The sequence below is a fragment of the Panulirus ornatus genome, chromosome 19 (genome assembly GCF_036320965.1).
Source record: "Panulirus ornatus isolate Po-2019 chromosome 19, ASM3632096v1, whole genome shotgun sequence".
Lineage (NCBI taxonomy): Eukaryota > Metazoa > Arthropoda > Malacostraca > Decapoda > Palinuridae > Panulirus > Panulirus ornatus.
This window is the reverse complement of record NC_092242.1, coordinates 44048119-44074818: the sequence shown is the minus strand read 5'-3', so window position 1 is coordinate 44074818 and position 26700 is coordinate 44048119. Positions and strand designations below refer to the sequence as shown.

Here is a 26700-nt window from a genome sequence, read left to right as displayed (position 1 = left end):
TACATGGGCACTACATGTAAAGGAATGCCCACTTACCTGGGCTCTAAATGGAAAGAAATGCCCGCCCAACTGGGCTCTACAGGTTAAGGAATGCCCGCATACCTGGGCCCTGCAGGTAAAGGAATGCCCACCAATCTGGGTTCTACAGGGAAAGGAATGCCCACCTACCTGGGCTGTACAGGTAAAGGAATGCCCACCTTCCTTGGCTGTACAGGCAAAGGAATGTCTACCTACCTGGGCTTTACTGGGAAAGGAAAACCCATCTACCTAGGCTCTACAGGTAAAGGCATGCCCACATGCCTGGGCTCTCCAAGGAAAGGAATGCCCTCATACTAGGATTCTACAAGGAAAAAAATGCCCACCTATCTTTGTTCTGCAGGTAAACGAATGCCCCTTACTTGGGCTCTACAGGGAAAGGAATGCCCATCTACATGGGCACCACAGGGAGAGGAATACCCGCCCACCTGGGCTCTACAGGTAAAGAAATAGCCACCTGCGTGGGCTCTATATGTTAATGAATTTCCACCTACATGGACTCTATAAGTAAAGAAATGCTCACCTACATCGGCTCTACAAGTAAAGGAATACCCACCTACCTGGGCCCTATAGGTAAAGGAATTCCCCCCTACATGGGCTCTACAGGTAAAGGAATATCCACCTATCTTGTGTCTACAGGAAAGAATTACTCAACTACCTAGGCTCTACAGGTAAGGAAATGCCTCTCTACCTGGGCTTTACAGGTAAAGGAATGCCCACCTACCTGGGCTCTACAGGTAAAGGAATGTCCACTTACTTAGGCTTTACTGGGAAAGAAATGCCCTCCTACCTGGCCTCTACAGGCAAGAAATACCCACCTACCTGGAATTTACAGGGAAAGGAATACCCACCTGCCTGGGCTTTACAGGCAAACGAATTCTCACCTAAATGGGCTGTACATGCAAAGGAATGCCCACCTACTTGGACTTTACAGGGAAAGCAATGCCTACATACCTTAGCTGTACATTTAAAGGAATGCCCACATACCTGATCTCTACAGGGAAAGGAATACCAACCTATTGGAACTCTACAGGCAAAGGAATGCCCAACTACCTGGGCTCTACAGGTAAACGAATGCCCACCTACCTGGGTCCTACAGGTAAAGAAATGCCCATCTACCTGGGCTCAGAGGTAAAGGAAAGACTACCTACCTGGGCTGTACAGGGAAAGGAATGCCTACCTACCTGGGTCCTACAGGTTAAGAAATACCCACCTACCTTGGCTCTATAGGTAAAGAAATCCCCAACAATCTGGGCCCTACTGGGAAAGGAATCTCCAACTACTTGGTCTCTACATGGAAAGGAATGCCCAACTACTTGATCCCTATAGGTAAAGGAATGCCCACCTACCAGGAGTCAACAGGGAAAGGGATGCCTACCTACCTGGGCTTTATAGGCAAAGGAATATTCACTTACCTAGTCTTTACTGGATAAGGAATTCCCACCTACCTGGGATCTATAGGTAAAGGAATGCGCACATAACTGGGCTCTACAGGGAAAGGAATGTCCACTTACTTGGGCTGTACAGGGAATGGAATGTCCTATTACTTAGGCCTTACATTTGAAGGAATTTCCACCTTCTTGGGCCCTACAGTATGGAATGTCCGACTTGGGCTCTACAGGAAAAGGAATGCCCACCTACATGCTTTCTATACGTAAATGAACGCCCACCTACCTTAGCAAGTACAGGTATAAGAATGCCCACCTATATGGGCTCTTAAGAAAAAGCAATGCTCAACTACCTGGGCTCTACAGGGGAAGGAATGTCCACCTACCTAAACTCTATAGGTAAAGTAATGCCCACCTACCTGGGCTTCTAGGCAAAGGAATGCCCACCTACCTAGGTCCTACAGGTTAAGAAATGCCCACCTACTTGGGCTCAACAGCTAATGAAATGTCCATCTACCTGGTCCCTACGTGTAAAGGAATGCCTGCCTATCTGGGCTTTACAGGTAAGCGAATGCCCAACTACCTAGACTCTACCGGTAAAGGAATGCCCACCTACCTGTTCTCTATAGTGAAAGGAATGCCCAACTATCTGGGCTCTACAGGGAAAGACTTGCTCACTCACCTTCGCTGTACAGGCAAGGAATGCTCACCTACCTGGGCTCTACAGGAAAAGAAATACCCACCTGCCTGGGCTCTACAAGCAAAGGAATGTCCACCTACCTGGGCTGTACAGGCAAAGGAATATCCGCTTACCTGGGCTTTACGGGGAAAGGAATGCCCACATTCCTCAGCTCAACAGGTAAAGAATGCCTTTCTAACTGGGCTCTAAAGGTAAACAAATACCCACCTACTTGGGCTCTACAGGAAGAGAATACCCACCTTCCTTGGCTCTAGAAGTAAAGGAATGCTCACCTATATAGGCTCTACGGGGAGAGGAATGCCTACCTGCCTGGGCTCTACAGGCAAAGGAATGTCCACCTACCTGGGTGTTACAGGTAAAGGAATGCCCATATACCTGGGTTCTACAGGGAGAGGAATGCCCACCAACCTGGTCTGTACAGGGAAAAGAATACCCAAATACCTGGGCTCTAGAGGCAAAGGAATGGCCACCTACCTGGGCTGTACATGCAAAGGAATGCCCACTTACATGTGCTTTACAGGGAGAGAAATGTTCACTTACCTAGGCTCTATAGGGAATGATATACCCACCTACCTGGGCTTTACAGGTAATGAGATGTCCATCTACCTCTGCTCTACAGGGAAAGGAAATTCCTCCAACCTGGGCTATACAGGTAAAGGAATACCCACGTACCTGGGCTCTACAGTTAAAGAAATGTTCACCTACCTACGCTATACAGGGAAAGGAATCTCTACCTACCTTTAGTGGTGCAGGTAAAGGAATGCCCATCTACCTGAGTTCTGCAGGGAAAGGAATGCCCACCAACTTGGGCTCTACAAGGAAAAGGAATGCTCAAATACATGAGCTCTACAGGCAAAGGAATGCCCACCTAACTGGGCTGTACAACAAAAGTAATGCCAACTTTCCTTGCTTTACAGGGAAAGAAATGACAATCTGCCTAGGCTCTACAGGGAATGATATACCCACCTACCTGCGCTCTACAGGTAATGAAATGCCCATCTACCTGTACTCTACAGGGAAAGGAATTCCTACCTACCTGGGCCATACAGGTAAAGGAATACCCACCTACCTGTTCTCTACAGTTAAATAAATGCCCACCTACCTTGGCTATACAGAAAAAGGAATGCCCACCTACGTGCGCTCTACAGGCAAAGGAATGACTTCCTATCTGGGTGGTGCGGGTAACGGAATGCCCATCTACCTGGATTCTACAGGGAAAGGAATGCCCACCAACCTGGGCTTTATAGGGAAAAGGAATGCCTACCTACCTGGGCTGTACAACCAAAGTAATGCCCACTTTCCTGTGCTTTACAGGGAATGGAATGCCTACCAACCTCGGCTCTACAGGGAAAGAAATACCCACTACCTGGGCTCTACACGTAAATAAATCCTCACCTACCTGTGCTCTACAAGGAGAGGAATGCCCATCTACCTGGGCTCTACAGGTAAAGGAATGCCCACCTATGTGGGCTGTACAGGCAAAGGAATGCCCGCTTACCTGGGATTTACGGGGGAAGGAATGCCCACATTCCTTAGCTCAACAAGTAAAGGAATGCCCTACTAACTAGGTTCTAAAGGTAAAAAATACCCATCTACCAGAGCTCTAGAGGTAGGGAAATGCCAAGCTCCCTGGGCTCTACAGGTAAAAGAATGCCCACCTATATGGGCTCCACAGAGAAAGGAATGCCCACCTACCTGGGCTCTGCAGGCAAAGGAATGTTCACCTACAACGGTGGCACAGGTAAAGGAATAACCATCTACCGGGTTGTACAGGTAGAGGAATGCCCACCAACCCGGTCTCTACAGGGAAAGAAATATCAAAATGCCTGGGCTCTACAGGCAAAGGAATAGCCACCTACCTGGGCTGTGCATGCAAAGGGATGCCCACTTACATGGGCTTTACAGGGAAATAAATGTCAGTCTACCTGGGCTCTACAGGAAATGGTATGCCCATCTATCTGAGCTTTACAGGTGATGAAATGCCCATCTACCTGGGCTCTACAGGGAAAAAAATCCCACCTATCCGGGCTATACAGGTAAAAGAATATTCACCTACCTGGGCTCTACAATTAAAGAAATGCCCACCTACTTGGGCTATACAGGTAAAGGAATGCCCACCTACCTTGGTTCTACAGTTAGAGAAATGCCCACTTACCTGTGCGTTACAGGCAAAGGAATGTCTACCTACCTGAGTGGTACAGGTAAAGGAATGCCCATCTACCTGGATTCTACAGGAAAAGGAATGCCCACCAACCTGGACTCTATAGGGAAAAGGAATGCTCAAATAGATGAGCTCTACTGGCAAAGGAATACCCACCTACCTGAGCTGTACAACCAAAGTAATGCCCACTTTCCTGTGCTTTACTGGGAAAGGAATGCCCACATACCTGGGTTCTACAGGGAAAGGAGTACCCACTACCTGAGCTCTACAGGTAAGGAAATGCCCACCTGCATGTGCTCTAGAGAGAAAGGAATGCCCACCTACCTAGGCTCTACAGGTAAGGGAATGCCCACCTATATGGGATGTACAGGCAAAGGAATGCCCACTTACTTGGGCTCTACTAGCAAAGAAATGGCCACCTACCTGGGCTCTACAGGGAATGGTATACCCACCTACCTGGGCTTTACAGGTAATGAAATGCCCATCTCCCTGTGCTCTACAGGGATAGGAATTTTCACCTATCTGGGCCATACAGGTAAAGGAATATTCTCCTACCTGGGCTCTACAATTAAAGAAATGCTTACCTACCTGGGCTACACAGGGAAAGGAATGCCCAACTACCTGGGCTCTAAAGGAATCTCTACGTACCTGGGTGGTACAGGTAAAGGACTGCCCATCTACCTGGGTTCTACAAGGGAAAGGAATGCCCATCAACCTAGGCTTTACAAGGAAAAGAAATTCTCAAATACATGAGCTCTACAGGCAAAGGAATTCCCACCTACCTAGGCTCTACAGGGAAAGGAATACACACTACTTGGGTTCTACAGGTAAAGAAATGCTCACCTACCTGTGCTCTGCAGGGAAAGGAATGCCCACCTACCTGGGCTCTACAGGTAAGGGAATGCCTACCTATATGGGCTGTACAGGCAAAGGAATGCCCGCTTACCTGGGTTTTACGGGGAAAGGAATGCCCACATTCCTTGGCTCAACAGCGAAAGGAATGCCCTTCTAACTGGGCTCTAAAGGTAAAGAAATACCCACATACCTGAGATCTAGAGGTAAGAAAATTCCAACCTTCTTGGGCTCTTTAGGTACCTTGGCTCTATAGGCAAAGGAATGTCCACCTACATAGGCGGTACAGGTAAAGGAATACCCATCTACCTGGGTTGTACAGGGAGAAGAATGCCCACCAACCTTGTCTCTACAGGGAAAGGAATACCCAAATACCTGGGTTATACAGGGAGAAGAATGCCCACCAACCTTGTCTCTACAGGGAAAGTAATACCCAAATACCTAGACTCTACAGGCAAAGGATTGCCCACGTACCTGGGTTGTACATGCAAAGGAATGCCCACTTACATGTGCTTTACAGGGAAAGAAATGCCCGCTTATCTGTGCTCTACAGGAAATGGTATACCCACCTACCTTGGCTCTACAGGTAATGAAATGCCCATCTACATGTGCTCTACAGGGAAAGGAATTCCCACCTATCTGGGCTATACAGGTAAAGGAATATCCACTTACCTGGGCTCTACAGTTAAAGAAATGCCCACGTACTTGGGCTATACAGGTAAAGGAATGCCCACCTACCGGGGCTTTACAAACAATGGAATGTCTACCTACTTGGGTGGTACAGGCAAAGGAATGCCTATCTACCTGGGTTCTACAGGGAAGGGAATACCCACCAACCTAGGCTCTACAAGTAAAGAAATGCCCACCTACCTGAGTTCTACAGGTAAAGGAATGACTACCTACCTGTGCTCTTCAAGGAAAGGAATGCCCACCAGACTAGGCTCTACAGGTAGAGTAATGCCCAATACCTGGGCTCTACAGGGAAAGGAATGTCAGCCTATCTCTGTTCCACAGGTAAAGGAATGCCCACCTATATAGGCTCCACAGGGAAAGGAATGACTACCTACTAGGGCTCTACAGGCAAAGGAATGTCCACTTGCTTGGGTGGTACAGGTAGGTAAAGGAATGACCAACCAACTGGGTTCTACGGGTAAAGGAATTCCCACCAACCTAGGCTCTATAGGTAAAGAAATGCCCACCTACCTGGGCTGTACATGCAAAGGAATGCCCACTTACATGGGCTTTACAGGGAAAGAAATGCCCACTTACCTGTCCTCTACAGGGAATAGTATACCCACCTACCTGGGCTCTACAGGTAATGAAATGCCCATCTACTTGCGCTCTACAGGGAAAGGAATTCCCGCTTACCAGGGCTATACAGGTAAAGGAATATCCACCTACCTGGGCTCTACAGTTAAAGAAATACCCACCTACCTGGGCTACACAAGTAAAGGCATGCCCACCTACCTGGGCTCTACAGACAAAGGAATGTCTACCTACCTGGGTGGTACAGGCAATGGAATGCCCATCTACCTGGGTTCTACAGGGAAAGGAATGCCCACAAACATGGGTTCTCCAGGGAAAAAGGAATGCTCAAATACATGAGCTCTACAGGCAAAGAGATGCCCACCTACCTGGGCTATAAAATCAAAGTAATGCCCACTTTCTTGTGCTTTACAGGGAAAGGAATGCCCAACTACCTGGGCTCTACACGGAAAGAAATACCCACCTACCTGGGCTCTACAGGTAAAGAAATGCCCACCTATATGGGCTCTTCAGTATAAGGAATGCCCACCTACCTGGGCTCTACAGACAAAGGAATGTCCACTTTCCTAGGTGGTACAGGTAGTTACAGGAATGCCCACCTACCTGGGTTCTATGGGGAAAGGAATGCCCACCAACCTAGGCTCTATAGGTAAAAAACTGCCCACCTACCTAGGCTCTACAAGTAAAGGAACGCCTACCTACCAGGGCTCTTCAGGGAAAGGAATGCCCACCAAACTAGGTTAGTGAATGCCCACCTACATGGATTCTACAAGTACATAGATGCTCAACTACATCGGCTCTACAGGTATAGGAATCCCACCTACCTGGGCCCTATGGGTAAAGGAATGCCCACCTACCTGGGCTCTATAGGTAAAGAACTGCCCATCTATCTGGGCTCTACAGGTAAAGGAATGCCCACTTACCTGGGTTCTGCATGTGATGTCCACATACATAGGCTCTTCATGGAAAAAAATTCCCTCTTACCTGGGCTCTACAGGTAAAGGAATGCCCACCTAACTGGGCTCTACAGGTGGAGAAATACCCACCTACTTGGGCTCTACAGGTAAAGGAATGCCCACCTACCTGGGCTGTACAGGTAAAGGAATGTCCACCTACCTTGGATTTGCAGGGAAAGGAATGCCCAACTATCTGGGTTCAACAAGTAAAGGAATGCTCACCTACGTGGACTTTACAGGTAATCTCCACCTACCTAGTTTCTACAGGTAAAGGAATGTCCAAATACCTGGGCTGTACTGGCAAAGGAATGCCCACCTGCCTAGGTCCTACACGTAAAGGAATGCCCATATACCTAGGCTCTACAAGTTATGAAATGTTCACTTACCTGGGCCCTACAGGCAAAGGAATGCCCACCTACTTGGGCTATACAGGTGAAGGAATACCCACTTACCTAGGCTCTATAGGTGAAGGAATGCCCAGCTACCAGGGCTCTACAGGGAAAGAAATGCCCACCTACCTGGGCCTTACAGGCAAAGTAATATCCACTTACCTGGTCTTTACTAGGAAAGGAATACCCAGCTACCTGAGCCCTACAGGTGAAGGAATGCCTGCATACTTGGGCTCTACATTTAGATAAATGTCCACCAACCAGGGCTCTAGAGGGAAAGGAATCTCCACTTACCTGGGCTCTCCAAGGAAAGGAATGTCCACTTACATGGGCCTTACATTTAAAGGAATGCCCATCTTCCTAGGCTCAATAGGTAAAGGAATGTCCTCCGACTTGGGCCATAGAATATAAGGAATGCCCACCTACGTGCGCTTTATAGGCAAATGAATGCCCGCCTACCTTAGCACCTACAGGCAAAGGAATTCCCACCTACCTAAGTCCTTCAGGTAAAGGAATGCCCACCTGCCTGGGCACTAAAGCTAATGAAATGTCCATCTACCTGGGCCCTATATGTAAAGGAATGCGTACCTATCTGGACTCTACAGGTAAACCTATGCCCACCTACCTAGATTTTATAGGTAAAGGAATGCCTCTACAGAGAAAGGAATGCCCACCTAACTGGGTTCTAGAGGGAAAGGGATGCCCACCTACTTGAGCTCTACAGGTTAAGGAGAGCCCACCTACCTGGGCTCTACAGGGAAAGGAATGCCTGCCTACCTGGGCCCTGCAAATTAAGAAATATCCACCTACCTGGGCTCTACAGGTAAAGAAATGTCCACCTACCTGGGTTCTACAGGGAAAGGAATGTCCACCTACCTTGTCTCTACATGGAAATGAATGCCCACCTACTTGGTCCCTATAGGTAAAGGAAAACCCTCCTACCAGGGCTCTACAGGGAAAGAAATGCCCACTTACTTGGGCTCTACAGGGAAAGGAATGCACATCTACCTGGGCTGTAAAGTCAAAGAAATGCCCATATACCTGGGCTCTACAGGGAAAAGAATGCACACCTACCTGGCTTCTACAGGCAAATGAATGCCCACATACCTGGGTTCTACAGGTAAAGGAATCTCCATTTACCTGGTCTTTACCTCGAAAGCAATGCCCACCTACCTGGGCTCTACAGGTAAAGGAACGCCCAAATACTTGTGCTCTACAGGTAAAGATATGCCCATCTACCTGGGCTCTACAGGGAAAGGAGTCTCTACTCACCTGGTCTCTACAGAGAAAGGAATGGCCACTTACTTGGGCCTTACATTTAAAGAAATGCCCACCTTCCTGGGCTCTACAGGTAAAGGAATGTCCGGACATAGAGTTGGGTTTTACAGGAAAAGGAATGCCCACCTACATGCGTTCTATAGGTAAATGAATGCCCACCTACCTTGGCACCAACAGGTAACGGAATGCCCATCTATATGGGCTCTTCGGGGAAAGGAATGCACAACTACCTGGGCTCAACAGGCAAAGGAATGTCTACCTACCTAAGCTCTATAGGTAAAGGAATGCCCACCTACCTGGGATGTACAGGCAAATGAAAGCCCACACACCTAGATCCTACAGCTAATGAAATGTCCACCTACCTGGGCCCTACATGTAAAGGAGTTCCTACCTATCTGGGCTCTACAGGTAAACGAATGCCCACCTACCTAGGCTCTATAGGTAAAGGAATGCCCATCTACCTGGGTTCTACAGGAAAGGAGTGCCCACAGACATGGGCTTTCCAGGGAGAAAGGAATGCTCAAATACATGAGCTCTACAGGCAAAGGAATGCCCATCTATCTGGGCTTTACAGGGAAAGGCATGCCACTAATCTGCGCTGTACAGGCAAGGAAGGCTCACTTACCTGTGCTCTGCAGGAAAAGGAAAACCCAACTGCCTGAGCTCTACAGGCATAGGAATGTCCACCTACCTGGGCCGTACTGGCAAAGGAATGCCCACCCATATGGAATCTACAGGGGAAGGATTGCCCACCTATATGGAATCTACAGGGGAAGGATTGCCCAGCTACCTGGCCTTTACAGGCAAGGGAATGCCCAGCTGCCTTGGCTTTACAGGCAAAGAAATGTCACCTATCTGAGTGGTACAGATAAAGGAATGCACATCTACCTGGGTTCTACAGGGAAAGGAATGCCCACTAACCTGAGCTCTACAGGGAAAGGAATACCCAAATACATGGGTTCTACAGGCAAAGGAATGCCCACCTACCTGGACTGTACAGGCATAAGAATGTTCACTTAGGCTTTACAGGGAAAGGAGTGCCCACCTACCTTGGTTCTACAGCGAATGGTATACCTACCTACCTGGGCTCTACAAGGATGAGAAGTCCTTCTGCCTGTGCTCTGCAGGGAAAGGAATTCCCATCTACCTGGACTCTACAGGGAAAGGAATGCCTACTCACCTGGGCGCTACTGGTTAAGAAATAACCATCCACCTGGGCTTTAGAGGTAAAGAAATGCCCACCTTCCTGGGCTCTACAGGGAAAGGAATGTCCACCTACCTGGTCTCTACATGGAAAGGAATGATCACCTACCTGGGCTATACAGGCAAAGAAATATCCACCAACCTGAGCCCTACATGGAAAGGAATATCCACCAACTTGAGCTATACAAGGAAAGGAATAACCACATACCTGGGCTCTACAGGTAAAGAAATGCCCAAATACCTGGGCTCTCCAGGGAAAGGAATGTCCACTTACTTGGGCCTTGCATTTAAATGAATGCCCACCTTCCTGGGCTCTACAACTAAAGGAATGTCCACCAACTTGGGCTCGACAGGAAAAGGAATGCCCACCTTCGTGCGCTCTATAGGTAAATGAATGCCCACCTACCTTAGCACTTACAGGTAAAGGAATGCCCACCTACCTTGGCACTTACAGGTAAGGAATGCCCACCTACCTTTGCACTCACAGGTAAAGGAATGCTCACCTATATGGGCTCTTCAGGGATAGGAATGCTCAACTACCTGGGCTCTACAGGCAAAGGAATGTCAACCTACCTTAGCTCTATAGGTAAAGGATTGCCCACCTACCTGGGCTGTACACGCAAAAGAATGCCCATATACCTAGGTCCTACAGGTAAAGGAATGCCCACCTACCTGGGCTCTAAAGCTAATGAAATACCCACCTACCCGGGCCATACATATAAAGGGACGGCTACCTATCTGGGTTCTACCGGTAAACGAATGCCCACCTACCTAGGCTATATAAGTAAAGGAATGCCAACCTACCTGGTCTTTGCAGAGAAAAGAATGCCCACCTACCTGGGCTCTACAGGAAAAGGAATGCTCACTCACCTGCGCTTTACAGGCAAGGAATGCTCACCTACCAGGGCGTTATAGGGAAAGGAATGCCCACAGACCTTAGCTCTACAGGTAAAGGAATGCCCATCTAACTGGGCTCTTCGGGTAAAGAAATACCTGCCTCCCTAGGCTCTGTTGTTAAAAAAATGCCCACCTACCTTGGCACCTACAGGTAAAGGAATGCCCACCTACCTTGGCACCTACAGGTAAAGGAATGCCCACCTACCTTGGCACCTACAGGTAAAGGAATGCTCACCTATATGGGCTCTTCAGGGATAGGAATGCTCAACTACCTGGGCTCTACAGGCAAAGGAATGTCAACCTACCTTTGCTCTATAGGCAAAGGAATGCCCACCTACCTGGGCTGTACAGGCAAAAGAATGCCCATTTACCTAGGTCCTACAGGTAAAGGAATGCCCACCTACCTGGGCTCTAAAGCTAATGAAATACCCACCTACCCGAGCTAAACATGTAAAGGGACGCCTACCTATCTGGGTTCTACCGGTAAACGAATGCCCACCTACCTAGGCTATATAAGTAAAGGAATGCCAACCTACCTGGTCTTTGCAGAGAAAAGAATGTCCACCTATCTGGGCTCTACAGGAAAGGAACGCCCACTCACCTGCGCTTTACAGGCAAGGAATGCTCACCTACCAGGGCGTTATAGGGAAAGGAATGCCCACAGACCTTAGCTCTACAGGTAATGCAATGCCCACAGACCTTAGCTCTACAGGTAAAGGAATGCCCACAGACCTTAGCTCTACAGGTAAAGGAATGCCCATCTAATTGGGCTCTTCGGGTAGAAAATGCCTGCCTCCCTAGGCTCTGTTGTTAAAAAAATGCCCACCTACCTGGGCTTTAAAGGTAAAGGAATGCCCGCCTATCTGGGCTCTACAGGGAAAGGAATGCCCACCTATCTGGGCTCTACAGGCAAAGAAATGTCCACCTACTTGGGTGATACAAGTAAAGGAATACCCAACTACCTGGGTTCTACAGGAAAAGGAATGCCCACCAACCTGATCTCTAAAGGGAAAGGAATACCCAAATACCTGGGCTCTACAGGCAAAGGAATTCCCACCTACCTGGGCTCTACAGGAAATGGTATACCCACCTATCTGGGCTCTGCGGGTAATGAAATGCCCATCTACCTGTGCTCTACATGGGAAGGAATTCCCACCTACCTGGGCTATGCAGTTAAAGGAATGCCCACCTACCTGGGCTCTACAGAGAAACGAATGCCCACCTATCTTGGCTGTACAGGCAAGTAATGCCCACCTACCAGGTCTCTACAGGGAAAGGAATGCCCACCTACCTGGGCTGTATAGGCAAAGGAATGTCCACCTACCTGGGCTTTACTGGGAAAGGAATATCCACCTATCTCGGTTCTACAGGTAAATGAATGCCCACATACCTTCGCTCTACAGGGAAAGGAATGCCCACGTACCTTCGCTCTACAGGGAAAGGAATGCCTACTTACTAGGTTTCTACAGGGAAAGGAAAGCCCACCTATCTTTGCTCTACACGTAAAGAAATGCCTACCTATCTGGGCTCTATTGTATTGTAATGCCCATCTACTTGGGTTCTAAAGGGAAAGGAATGCCAACCTGCCTCTGCTCTACAGATAAAGAACTGCCCACCTGCGTGGGCTCTACAGGTTAAGGAGTGTCCACCTACCTGGCTCTATAAGTGCAGAAATGCTCACCTACATGGGCTCTACAGGTAAAGGAATGCCCATCTACCTGGGCTCTATAGGTAAATGAGTGCCCACCTACTTGGGCTCTAGAGGTAAAGGAATGTCGAGCTATCTGGTCTCTACAGGGAATGCAATGCCCATCTACCTGGGCTCTACAGGGAAAGGAATACTCAAATACCTGGGCTCTACAGGTAAAGGAATGCCCATCTACCTCGGCTGTACATGTGAAGAAATTCCTACGTTCTTGGGCTCTACAGGTGAAGGAACACCTACCTACCTGGGCCCTATAGGGAAAGGAATGCCCACCTACCTGGGCTCTACAGGGAAAGGAATGCCCACCTACTTGGGCTTTACAGGTAAAGGAATACCCACCTACCTGGGCTCTACGGGTAATGTCCACCTACTTAGGCTCTACAGGTAAAGGAATGCCCACCTACCTGGCTCTACAGGTAAAGGAATGGCCACCTTCCTGGGTTCTGTAGATAAAGAAATGCCCACCTACCTAGGCTCTACAGGTATGGGAGTGGCCAGAAAGCCTGTTCCGCAGCCTAGGCCTGCCATTCGACCCAGGGCCCCGGACCACGCACCCGCTGCTACCACAAGCGTGGAGAATTGTATGTCTCGTTTCTCCCCGCTTCTTACTGTTATCTGTATGGAGAACACACAATTACGTCAGAACAAATAGAGTACTTTATGAAATTACCCCTGGAGATAGAGGAGAAAGAAAATTTTCCACATATTATTTGTTTATCACAGAAGGCAAGTAAGAGTTATGATGCGGGAAGGTGGAGCCCCCCCCCCCCCCCCCCCTATTTTATTACATTTTCGGAAAGACGAAACGGAAGAAGAAGCAAGTGGCGAGGGCTCATCCTCCTCGAAGGCTCGGGCTGAGATGTCTCAATGTGTGCGGATGTAACCAAGATGAGGAGAAAGAAGGACTAGGTAGTATGTTCGAGGAAAGATACCTGGATATTCTGGCTCTGAGTGAAACGAAGCTCAAAAATAAGGGGGAAGAATGGTATGGGAATGTTTTACGGGTAAAGCCAGGGGCAGGTGTGAGGGCGAGAACTAAGGAATGGGTAGCAATGTTGCTGAAAGAGAAGTTGTGGGAGTGTGTGAAAGAGCCAGGTGCACGAGGACAAGGCCGTGAGAAAAAAGATGAAGAGATCCTAGTGTTATGTAAGTAGCTGAATGACTGCGTCAACAGTGTTGATGGGTGTTTTATATGTGAAAGTAAGTAATGCGACAGTTGAGTGTATAGCTGGAGAGAGTATTCAGTAGGGTAAATAAAAATAGTGAACAGCATGTGAAGATGTGTACTGCAAAAGGCCTGGTTATTGGAAATAACTGGCTTTAAAGAGAAACTTACGTAAGAGTGTATGGGTGTATATATGAGAAGGAAAGATATTACACGGGCATCACTGAATTACGTAATAATTGATAAGCGAGCAAATCAGACATTAATGGATGGGAATGCGATGAGAGGGACAGCTGGTGGGATATCTGATTATTACCTGATTGGGACAGGGTGAAGATCTGTAGAAATTCTCGGAAAAAGAATGAAATAATATGGGCGATAAGAGGAAGGCAAAAGTTAGAAAACTTAGGAAAGAGATTTGTCCGAAAAAAATACCAGGAGAGATTAAGTGAAGAATGGTAAAAGATGAGAGTATTGAAACCTAGAGGAGTGGGTGAGGAATGGAAAGTATTGAAGGAAGTCATGGTGGCAGGTGATAAAGAGCAGTGAGTGGTAGGACGACTAAGTAATGCTGTTACTGAAAGAGAAATAAGCGGTATATGGATGCTACTTACAGGGAAGAAATGTAAGTGATGGTGAATTGTACATGAGAGAACAGCAGATCAAGAGGAAGGTGCAGGGGATAAAAAGAGGACAAATGAAAGTTGGGGGTGAGGGATATCAATATACTTCAAAAAGAATAAGTAAATGTTTTAGTTGACAGTTAATAGTCAGAGAAAATCGCAACAAATGGGAACATCGGTAATGTCGTAAATGAATCAGTGGTAACAACAAGTGATAAGGAGAAGAAGAGATGCAGTCAGAAAAATGTGTACTGATACGGGTGACGGATTTAGGGTACTTGATTCAGGAGGATTGGGCGGGCATACGAGGTGAGAGTGTCATGGCAAGTTGTTTGGTGAAAGCAGATAAGGTGAAAGCGTTGCGTAAATGACATGTGGCAAGGCGGCTGGAGTGGATGGTAATACAGTTTGATTTCATTATGAAACTGCGTAACTGTGATTACTTAAGAAATTTCAGCTCATGTACGGATCATGGTGAGGTGCCTGAGGATTAGTGGAATGTATGTATAGCGTCACTGTGTACGGGCAAGAGAGACAAAGGTGAGTGTTCAGACTAAATAGGTTGAAGTTTGTTGAGTGTACCTGATAAGTTGTATTGGAAAGTGGCAATCGAGAGGGCGAGGATATGACCGGAACATAAGAATTGGGAGGAACCGTATGGATTCAGGAGTGGCAGAGGATATGTGGATCATATGTTTGCTTCGTAGAATTTGTGAGAAATACTTAGAAAAACAGAAGGATGTGGCATTTATAGATCTGGAAAAATACTGACGTGAGAGGAAAGCTACTAGAAGCAGTGAGAAGTTTCTATCGACAATGTAAGACGTGTGTACGAGTAGGAAGAGAGGAGAGTTGTTTCAGGTGAGTATATGTCTGTGGCAGGGGAGTGTGACATCACCAGAGCTGTTAATTTATTTATGGATGGGATGGTAAGGGATGTGAGTCAGTTGTTGTTTCCTGAAGACATGGCACCGGTGGCAGATTCAAGTGAGAAACTGCAGTAGTTGGTGACTAAGCTTAGACGAATGTGTGAAACTAAATGTGAATAAGAGCAAGAGTATTAGGTTTAGCAAGATATAGCGACAGGTTACTCAGGGGGTCCTAGTTTGGGGTAAATTTGGAAGAAGTGAAGTGCTATAGATAACTGTGAGTGGATATAGAAGCAGAAGTGAGTCATAGGTTGGCTGAAGAGGCAAAGGATTTGGGAGTTTTGAGGAATGTTTAGAAAAAGAGGTTGTCATCTGAGTAGATGCATCATATATGAGGATATTCGAAGGAAGGTCGATGTGTAGGAAATAAATTGTTTGAGGAGATCATGTGGTGCAGGTGGTTTGATCGAGTAAGTAATAAAAGGGTATTACAAAACCTTGGATGTGGAGTAATGGGACTAACCTGGGCTGTAGTGAGGATCCTGGGTGGTGTGTGGCCTGTTGCAGGAGTGGCCTGCTGCCGGTGTATGAGGTCCGTAACCCGACCATCCAGGTAACGAGCCCCAAGCCACTCAGCCTTACGTCTGAGTCCCATCAGTAGGGCCCAAGGGTCAAAACTGGCAACAAAAAATTACTTAATGTACAAGAAAAGGTTTATAATACCTCGAGAAAAGATATAAAGAAGACTACGACTGTAAATGCGTGTCGTAGACGGCTACTAAAGGGGACGGGAGCGGAGCCCAGAAACCCTCCTCTCCTTGTATTTTAGCTTTCTAAAAGGAGAAACAGAAAGAGTCATGCGGGGAGTGCTCATCCTCCTCAAAGGCTCAGATTGGGGTGTCTAAATATGTGTGGATGTAACCAAGATGAGAAAAAAGTAGAGATAGGTAGTATGTTTGAGGAATGGAACCTGGATGTTTTGGCTCTGAGTGAAACGAAGCTCAAGGGTAAAGGGGAAGAGTGGTTTGGGAATGTCTTGGGAGTAAAGTCAGGGGTTAGTGAGAGGACAAGAGCAAGGGAAGGAGTAACACTACTCCTGACACAGTTGTGGGCATATGAGATAGAGTGTAAGAAAGTAAACTCTAGATCGATATGGGTAAAAATGAAAGTGGATGGGGAGAGATGGGTGAATATTGGTGCCTATGCACCTGGACATGAGAAGAAAAATCATGAGAAGCAAGTGTTTTGGGAGCAGTTGAGTTAGTATGTTAGCAGTTTTTATACACGAGACCGGGTTACATTGATGACTGATTTGAATGCAAAGGTGAGTAATATGGCAGTTAAGGGAATAACTGGTGTACATGGGGTGTTCAGTGTTGTAAATGGAAATGGTGAAGAGCTTGTAGACTTATGTGCTGAAAAAGAACTGGTGATTGGGATTACCTGGTTTAAAAAGAGAGATATACATAAGTATAAGTATGTAAGTAGGAGAGATGGCCAGAGAACGTTATTGGATTACGTGTTAATTGATAGGCGCGTGAAAGAGAGACTTTTGGATGTTTATATGCTGAGAGGTGCAACTGGAAGGATTTCTGATCATTATCTTGTGAAGGCGAAGCCGAACATTTGTAGTGATTTTCAGAAAAGAAGGGAGAATGTTGAGGTGAAGAGAGTGGTGAGAGTAAGTGAGCTTGGGAAGGAGACTTGAGTAAGGAAGTACCAGGAGAGACTGAGTGCAGAATGGAAAAAGGTAAGAGCAAATGACGTAAGGGGAGTGGGGGAGGAATAGGATGTATTTAGAGAAGCAGTGATGGCTTGCGCAAAAGATGCTTGTGACATGAGAAGCGTGGGAGGTAGGCATATTATAAAGGGTATTGAGTGGTGAGATAAAGAAGTTACATTTTTAGTGAAAGAGAAGAGGGAAGCATTTCGATGATTGTTGCAGGAAAATAATGCAAATGACTTTGAGATGTATAAAAGAAAGAGGCAGGCGGTCAATAAAAATGTGCAAGAGGAAAATTAGAGGGCAAATGAGAATTGGGGTGAGAGACTACCATTAAATTACAGGGAGAATATAAATGTGTTTTGGGAGGAGGTAAATAAAGTGCGGAAGGCAAGAGAACAAATGGGAACATCGGTGAAGGGGGCTAATGAGGAGGTAATAACAAGTAGTGATGATGCGAGGAGATGGAGTGAGTATTTTGACGGTTTGTTGAATATGTTAGATGATGCAGTGCCAGATTTGTTTTGGTCAAGGTGGTGTGCGAAGTGAGACGGTCAGGAAGAATCATTTGGTAAACAGAGAAGAGGTAGTGAAAGCTATGCAGAGGATGAAAGCCGGTAAGGCACCGGGTTTGGATGGTATTACAGTGGAATTTGAATTTATGAAAAAAGAGGGTGACTGTGTTCTTGACTGATTAGTGAGGATATTGAATTTGTGTATGGCTCACGGTGAAATCCCTGAGGATTGGCGGAATGCATGTATAGTGCCATTGTACAAAAGCAAAGGGGATAAAGTTGAGTGTTCAAATTACAGAAGTATAAGTTTGTTGAGTATTCCTGAGAAATCATATGAGAGCGTATTGAGTGAGAGGGTGAAAGCATGTACAGAGCATCATATTGGGTAAGAGCAGTGTAGTTTCAAAAGTGGTAGAGGATCTGTAGATCAGGTGTTTCCTTTGAAGAATATATGTGAGAAATACTTAGAAAAACAAATGGATTTGTATGTAGCATTTATGGATCTGGATAAGGCATGTGATAGAGTTGATAGAGATGCTCTGTGGAAGGTAATAGGAGTAAACGGTGAGGGAGGTAAGTTGCTAGAAGCAGTGAAAAGTTTTTATCGAGGATGTAAGGCATGTGTACGAGTAGGAAGACTAGAAAGTGATTGGTTCTCTGTGAATGTCGGTTTGCGGCAGGGGTGTGTGATGTCTCCAAGGTTGTTTAATTTGTTTGTGAATGGGGTTGTTAAAGAGGTGAATGGAAGAGTTTAGGGGACAGGGGCAAGTATGCAGTCTGTTGTGGATGAGAGGGCTGGGGAAGTGAGTCAGCTGTTGTTCGCTCATGATACGGCGTTGGTGGCTGATTTGGGTAAGAAACTGCAGAAGTTGGTGACGCAGTTTGGTAAAGTGTGTGAAAGAAGAAAGCTGAGAGTAAATGTAAATAAGACTGAGGTTATTAGGTACAGTAGAATTGAGGGACGATTCAATTGTGAGGTAAATTTGAATGGAGAAAAACTGGAGGAAGTGAAGTGTTTTAGATATCTGGGGGTGGATTGGCTGTGGATGGAATCATGGAAGCGGAATTGAGTCACGGGGTAGGGGAGGGGTCGAGAGTTCTAGAAGCGCTCAAGAATGTGTGGAAGGCAAGAACATTATCTCGGAAAGCAAAAATGGGTATGTTTGAGGGAATAGTGGTTCCAAAAATGTTATATGGTTCCGAGAAGTAGGCTATACATAAGGTTGTGCGGAGGAGGGTGGATGTTTTGGGAATGAGATGTTTGAGGATAATATGTGATGTGAGGTGGTTTGATCGAGTAAGTAATGAAAAGGTAAGAGATGTGTGACCATAAAAAGAGTGTGGTTGAGAGAGCAGAAGAGGGTGTCTTGAAATAGTTTGATCACATGGAGAGAATGAGTGAGGAAAGACTGACAAAGACGTGTCAGGGGTGGAGAAGAAGTGGGTGACCAAATTGGAGGTGTAAAGATGGAGTCAAAAAGATTTTGAGCGATCGGGGTCTGAACATGAAGGAGGGTGTAAGGCGTGCAAAAAATAGAGTGAATTGGAACGATGTGGTATACCGGGGTCGACGTGCTGCCAATGGATTGAACCAGGGCAGGTGAAGCGTCTAGGGGTAAACCATGGAAACTTATGTGGGGCCGGGATGTAGAAAGGGAGCTGTACTTACGGTGCATTGGACATGACAGCTAGAGACTGAGTGTAAACAAATGTGGACTTTGCTGTCCTTTCCTTGCGTTACTTCGCGCGCCTGCGGGGAAGGGGGTGGTCATTTCATGTGTGGCGGGGTGTCGACGGAAATTGATAAAGGCAGGAAGTATGAAGTGTAAACAAATAAGTGTAATGAGTGTAAACAAATGTGGCCTTTGCTGTCCTTTCCTTGCGTTACTTCGCGCGCGTGCGGGGAAGGGAGTGGTCATTTCATGTGTGGCGGGTTGTCGACGGAAATTGATAGAGGCAGGAAGTATGAATCATGTACATGTGTACATATATATATATGTCTGTATATGTATATATATGCATATGTTCAATTGTATATGTATGTATATGTGTAGTCCTGTATGTATATACATGTGTATGTGGGTGGGTATGTTTGAAGGAATAGTGGTTCCAACAATGTTGTATGGTTGCGAGGCGTGGGCTATGGATAAAGTTCTGCGCAGGAGGATGAATGTGCTGGAAATGAGATGTTTGAGGACAATGTGTGGTGTGAGGTGGTTTGATCGAGTAAGTAACGTAAGGGTAAGAGAGATGTGTGGAAATAAAAAGAGCGTGGTTGAGAGAGCAGAAGAGGGTGTTTTGAAGTGGTTTGGTCACATGGAGAGAATGAGTGAGGAAAGATTGACCAAGGGGATATATGTGTCGGAGGTGGAGGGAACGAGGAGAAGAGGGAGACCAAATTGGAGGTGGAAAGATGGAGTGAAAAAGATTTTGTGTGATCGGGGCCTGAACATGCAGGAGGGTGAAAGGAGGGCAAGGAATAGAGTGAATTGGAGCGATGTGGTATACCGGGGTTGACGTGCTGTCAGTGGATTGAATCAAGGCATGTGAAGCGTCTGGGGTAAACCATGGAAAGCTGTGTAGGTATGTATATTTGCGTGTGTGGACGTATGTATATACATGTGTATGGGGGTGGGTTGGGCCATTTGTTTCGTCTGTTTCCTTGCGCTACCTCGCAAACGCGGGAGACAGCGACAAAGTATAAAAAAAAAATATATATATATATATATGAGAGAGCTTGGGAAGTGAGTCAGTTGTTGTTCGCTGATGATACAGCGCTGGTGGCTGATTCATGTGAGAAACTGCAGAAGCTGGTGACTGAGTTTGGTAAAGTGTGTGAAAGAAGAAAGTTAAGAGTAAATGTGAATAAGAGCAAGGTTATTAGGTACAGTAGGGTTGAGGGTCAAGTCAATTGGGAGGTAAGTTTGAATGAAGAAAAACTGAGGGAAGTAAAGTGTTTTAGATATCTGGGAGTGGATTTGGCAGCGGATGGAACCATGGAAGCGGAAGTGGATCATAGGGTGGGGGAGGGGGCGAAAATTCTGGGAGCCTTGAAGAATGTGTGGAAGTCGAAAACATTATCTCGGAAAGCAAAAATGGGTATGTTTGAAGGAATAGTGGTTCCAACAATGTTGTATGGTTGCGAGGCGTGGACTATGGATAGAGTTGTGCGCAGGAGGATGGATGTGCTGGAAATGAGATGTTTGAGGACAATGTGTGGTGTGAGGTGGTTTGATCGAGTAAGTAACGTAAGGGTACGAGAGATGTGTGGAAATAAAAGAGCGTGGTTGAGAGAGCAGAAGAGGGTGTTTTGAAATGGTTTGGGCACATGGAGAGAATGAGTGAGGAAAGATTGACCAAGAGGATATATGTGTCGGAGGTGGAGGGAACGAGAAGAAGTGGGAGATCAAATTGGAGGTGGAAAGATGGAGTGAAAAAGTTTTTATGTGACCGGGGCCTGAACATGCCGGAGGGTGAAAGGAGGGCAAGGAATAGAGTGAATTGGATCGATGTGGTATACTGGGGTTGACTTGCTGTCAGTGGATTGAATCAGGGCATGTGAAGCGTCTGGGGTAAACCATGGATAGCTGTGTAGGTATGTATATTTGCGTGTGTGGACGTATGATATGCATGTGTATGGGGGTGGGTTGGGCCATTTCTTTCGTCTGTTTCCTTGCGCTACCTCGCAAACGCGGGAGACAGCGACAAAGCAAAAAAAAAAAAAACGAAAATACATATATATATATATATATATATATATATATATATATATATATATATATATATATATATATATATATATTTTCTTTTTTTCTTTCGTACTATTCGCCATTTCCCTCATTAGCGAGGTAGCGTTATCAACAGGGGACTGGGCCTTAGAAGGAATATCCTCACCTGGCCCCCTTCTCTGTTACTTCTTTCGGAAAATTAAAAAAAAAACGAGAGGGGAGGATTTCCAGCCACCCGCTCCCTTCCCTTTTAGTCGCCTTCTACGACACGCAGGGAATACGTGGGAAGTATTCTTTCTCCCCTATCCCCAGGGATAATATATATATATATATATATATATATATATATATATATATATATATATATATATATATATATATATATATATATATATATATATATATATATATATATATATATATATATATATATTAAGAGTAAATGTGAATAAGAGCAAGGTTATTAGGTACAGTAGGGTTGAGGGTCAAGTCAATTGGGAGGTGAGTTTGAATGGAGAAAAACTGGAGGAAGTGAAGTGTTTTAGATATCTGGGAGTGGATCTGGCAGCGGATGGAAACATGGAAGCGGAAGTGGATCATAGGTTGGGGGAGGGGGCGAAAATTCTGGGAGCCTTGAAGAATGTGTGGAAGTCGAGAACATTATCTCGGAGAGCAAAAATGGGTATGTTTGAAAGAATAGTGGTTCCAACAATGTTGTATGGTTGCGAGGCGTGGACTATGGATAGAGTTGTGCGCAGGAGGATGGATGTGCTGAAAATGAGATGTTTGAGGACAATGTGTGGTGTGAGGTGGTTTGATCGAGTAAGTAACGTAAGGGTAAGAGAGATGTGTGGAAATAAAAAGAGCGTTGTTGAGAGAGCAGAAGAGGGTGTTTTGAAGTGGTTTGGTCACATGGAGAGAATGAGTGAGGAAAGATTGACCAAGGGGATATATGTGTCGGAGGTGGAGGGAACGAGGAGAAGAGGGAGACCAAATTGGAGGTGGAAAGATGGAGTGAAAAAGATTTTGTGTGATCGGGGCCTGAACATGCAGGAGGGTGAAAGGAGGGCAAGGAATAGAGTGAATTGGAGCGATGTGGTATACCGGGGTTGACGTGCTGTCAGTGGATTGAATCAAGGCATGTGAAGCGTCTGGGGTAAACCATGGAAAGCTGTGTAGGTATGTATATTTGCGTGTGTGGACGTATGTATATACATGTGTATGGGGGTGGGTTGGGCCATTTCTTTCGTCTGTTTCCTTGCGCTACCTCGCAAACGCGGGAGACCGCGACAAAAAAAAATATGTATATATGTATAGATATATATATATATATATATATATATATATATATATATATATATATATATATATATATATATATATATATATATATATATATATATATATATATATATATATATATATATATATGAAAAGTGGCAATCTTCCTGCCTTCTTTACCAAGTCCCTGTACAGCCCTGAGTACATAACTTTGTCAGAGGGCAGGGAGAGGATGATAAGCAAAGTATGGAAACCATTATCACAATATAAAAAGTGGAAGATGCAGGGGCAAGGTCTCACTTGGGATTAAGTTCCTGTTCCATTGTAGTTCCAGTGTCATTATACTGAAGTATACAACTTCTCTGTGGGATTTCTGTTGCACATCATTAGACATATTAAGTATCACTGACAAGCAACAAGTAGTAATGTTCTCATGTACAAACATTTTACCAAAACTTCACCGCATTAGATTCTCATGTGCTTGCATGATCCTTGCTTCTGTCATATTAGGAAGTAGTTTTGAAAATATATATATATATATATATATATATATATATATATATATATATATATATATATATATATATATATATATATATATATATATATATATATATATATATATATATATATATATATATATATATATATATATATATATATATATATATATATATATATATATATATATATATATATATATATATATATATATATATATATATATATATATATATATATATATATATATATATATATATATATATATATATATATATATATATATATATATATATATATATATATATATATATATATATATATATGGAGGGAGCAAGGAGAAGAGGGAGACCAAATTGGAGGTGGAAAGATGGAGTGAAAAAGATTTTGTGTGATCGGGGCCTGAACATGCAGGAGGGTGAAAGGAGGGCAAGGAATAGAGTGAATTGGAGCGATGTGGTATACCGGGGTTGACGTGCTGTCAGTGGATTGAATCAAGGCATGTGAAGCGTCTGGGGTAAACCATGGAAAGCTGTGTAGGTATGTATATTTGCGTGTGTGGACGTATGTATATACATGTGTATGGGGGGGGGTTGGGCCATTTCTTTTCGTCTGTTTCCTTGCGCTACCTCGCAAACGCGGGAGACAGCGACAAAGTATAAAAAAAAAAATATATATATATATATATATATATATATATATATATATATATATATATATATATATATATATATATATATATATATATATATATATATATTATCCCTGGGGATAGGGGAGAAAGAATACTTCCCATGTATTCCCTGCGTGTCGTATATATATATATATATATATATATATATATATATATATATATATATATATATATATACATATATATATATATATATATATATATATATATATATATATATATATATATATATATATATATATATATATATATATATATATATATATATATATATATATTATCCCTGAGGATAGGGGAGAAAGAATACTTCCCATGTATTCCCTGCGTGTCGTAGCACATCCTCTCGTTTTTTTTTCTTTTTCTTTTTTTTCCAAAAGAAGGAACAGAGAAGTGGGGCGAGGTGAGGGTATTCTCTCAAAGGCCCAGTCCTCTCTTCTTAACGCTATTTCACTAACGCGGGAAACGGCGAAAAGTATAAAAGAAAGAAAGATTTATATATATATATATATATATATATATATATATATATATATATATATATATTCTTTTTTTTTTTTTTGCTTTGTCGCTGTCTCCCGCGTTTGCGAGGTAGCGCAAGGAAACACCCGAAAGAAATGGCCCAACCCACCCCCATACACATGTATATACATACGTCCACACACGCAAATATACATACCTACACAGCTTTCCATGGTTTACTCCAGACGCTTCACATGCCTTGATTCAATCCACTGACAGCACGTCAACCCCGGTATACCACATCGCTCCAAATCACTATTCCTTACCCTCCTTTCACCCTCCTGCATTTTCAGGCCCCGATCACACAAAATCTTTTTCACTCCATCTTTCCACCTCCAATTTGGTCTCCCTATTCTCCTCGTTCCCTCCACCTCCGACACATATATTCTCTTGGTCAATCTTTCCTCACTCATTCTCTCCATGTGCCCGAACTATTTCAAAACACCCTCTTCTGCTCTCTCAACCACGCTCTTTTTATTTCCACACATCTCTCTTACCCTTACGTTACTTACTTGATCAAACCACCTCACACCACATATTGTCCTCAAACATCTCATTTCCAGCACATCCATCCTCCTGCGCACAACTCTATCCATAGCCCACGCCTCGCAACCATAAAACATTGTTGGAACCACTATTCCTTCAAACATACCCATTTTTGCTTTCCGAGATAATGTTCTCGACTTCCACACATTCTTCAAGGCTCCCAGAATTTTCGCCCCCTCCCCCACCCTATGATCCACTTCCACCTCCATGGTTCCATCCGCTGCCAGATTCACTCCCAGATATCTAAAACACTTTATTTCCTCCAGTTTTTCCCCATTCAAACTCACCTTCCAATTGACTTGACCCTCAACCCTACTGTACCTAATAACCTTGCTCTTATTCACATCTACTCTTAACTTTCTTCTTTCACACACTTTACCAAACTCAGTCACCAGCTTCTGCAGTTTGTCACATGAATCAGCCACCAGCGCTGTATCATCAGCGAACAACAACTGACTCACTTCCCAAGCTCTCTCATCCCCAACAGACTTCATACTTGCCCCTCTTTCCAAAACTCTTGCATTCACCTCCCTAACAACCCCATCCATAAACAAATTAAACACCATGTAGACATCACACACCCCTGCCGCAAACCTACATTCACTGAGAACAAATCACTTTCCTCTCTTCCTACACGTACACATGCCTTACATCCTCGATAAAAACTTTTCACTGCTTCTAACAACTTGCCTCCCACACCATATATTCTTAATACCTTCCACAGAGCATCTCTATCAACTCTATCATATGCCTTCTCCAGATCCATAAATGCTACATACAAATCCATTTGCTTTTCTAAGTATTTCTCACATACATTCTTCAAAGCAAACACCTGATCGACATATCCTCTACCACTTCTGAAACCACACTGCTCTTCCCCACTCTGATGCTCTGTACATGCCTTCCCCCTCTCAATCAATATCCTCCCATATAATTTACCAGGAATACTCAACAAACTTATACCTCTGTAATTTGAGCACTCACTCTTATCCCCTTTGCCTTTGTACAATGGCACTATGCACGTATTCCGCCAATCCTCAGGCACCTCACCATGACTCATACATACATTGAATAACCTTACCAACCAGTCAACAATACAGTCACCCCCTTTTTTAATAAATTCCACTGCAATACCATCCAAACCTTTTGCCTTGCCGGCTTTCATCTTCCGCAAAGCTTTTACTACCTCTTCTCTGTTTACCAAATCATTTTCCCTAACCCTCTCACTTTGCACACCACCTCGACCAAAACACCCTATATCTGCCACTCTATCATCAAACACATTCATATATATATATATATATATATGTTATATATATATATATATATATATATATATATATATATATATATATATATATATATATATATATATATATATATATATATATATATATTTATATATATATATATATATATATATTTATATATATATATTTCTTTTTTCTTTTCTTTCGTACTATTCGCCATTTCCCGCATTAGCGAGGTAGCGCTATGAACAGAGGACTGGGCCTTAGAGGGATTATCCTCACCTGGCCCCCTTCTCTGTTCCTTCTTTTGGAAAATTAAAAAAAAAACGAGAGGGGAGGATTTCCAGCCACCCTCTCCCTCCCCTTTTAGTCGCCTTCTGCGACACGCAGGGAATACGTGGGAAGTATATATATATATATATATATATATATATATATATATATATATATATATA

At 44.4% G+C, this 26700-nt stretch overlaps 1 protein-coding gene across 1 annotated transcript in view; it reads right to left on the bottom strand.

Annotated features, from left to right (window-relative positions):
* LOC139755481 (FAD-dependent oxidoreductase domain-containing protein 1-like) overlaps positions 1-26700 on the bottom strand; it is a 167747-nt gene that overhangs the window by 54417 nt on the left and 86630 nt on the right. The window contains exons 5-6 of the mRNA XM_071673819.1: positions 16012-16165; positions 13301-13446 (exon numbers count right to left, since the gene is read on the bottom strand). Of these exons, the coding sequence (XP_071529920.1) occupies positions 13301-13446; positions 16012-16165 (300 nt within the window). The remainder of the gene's footprint in view (positions 1-13300; positions 13447-16011; positions 16166-26700) is intronic.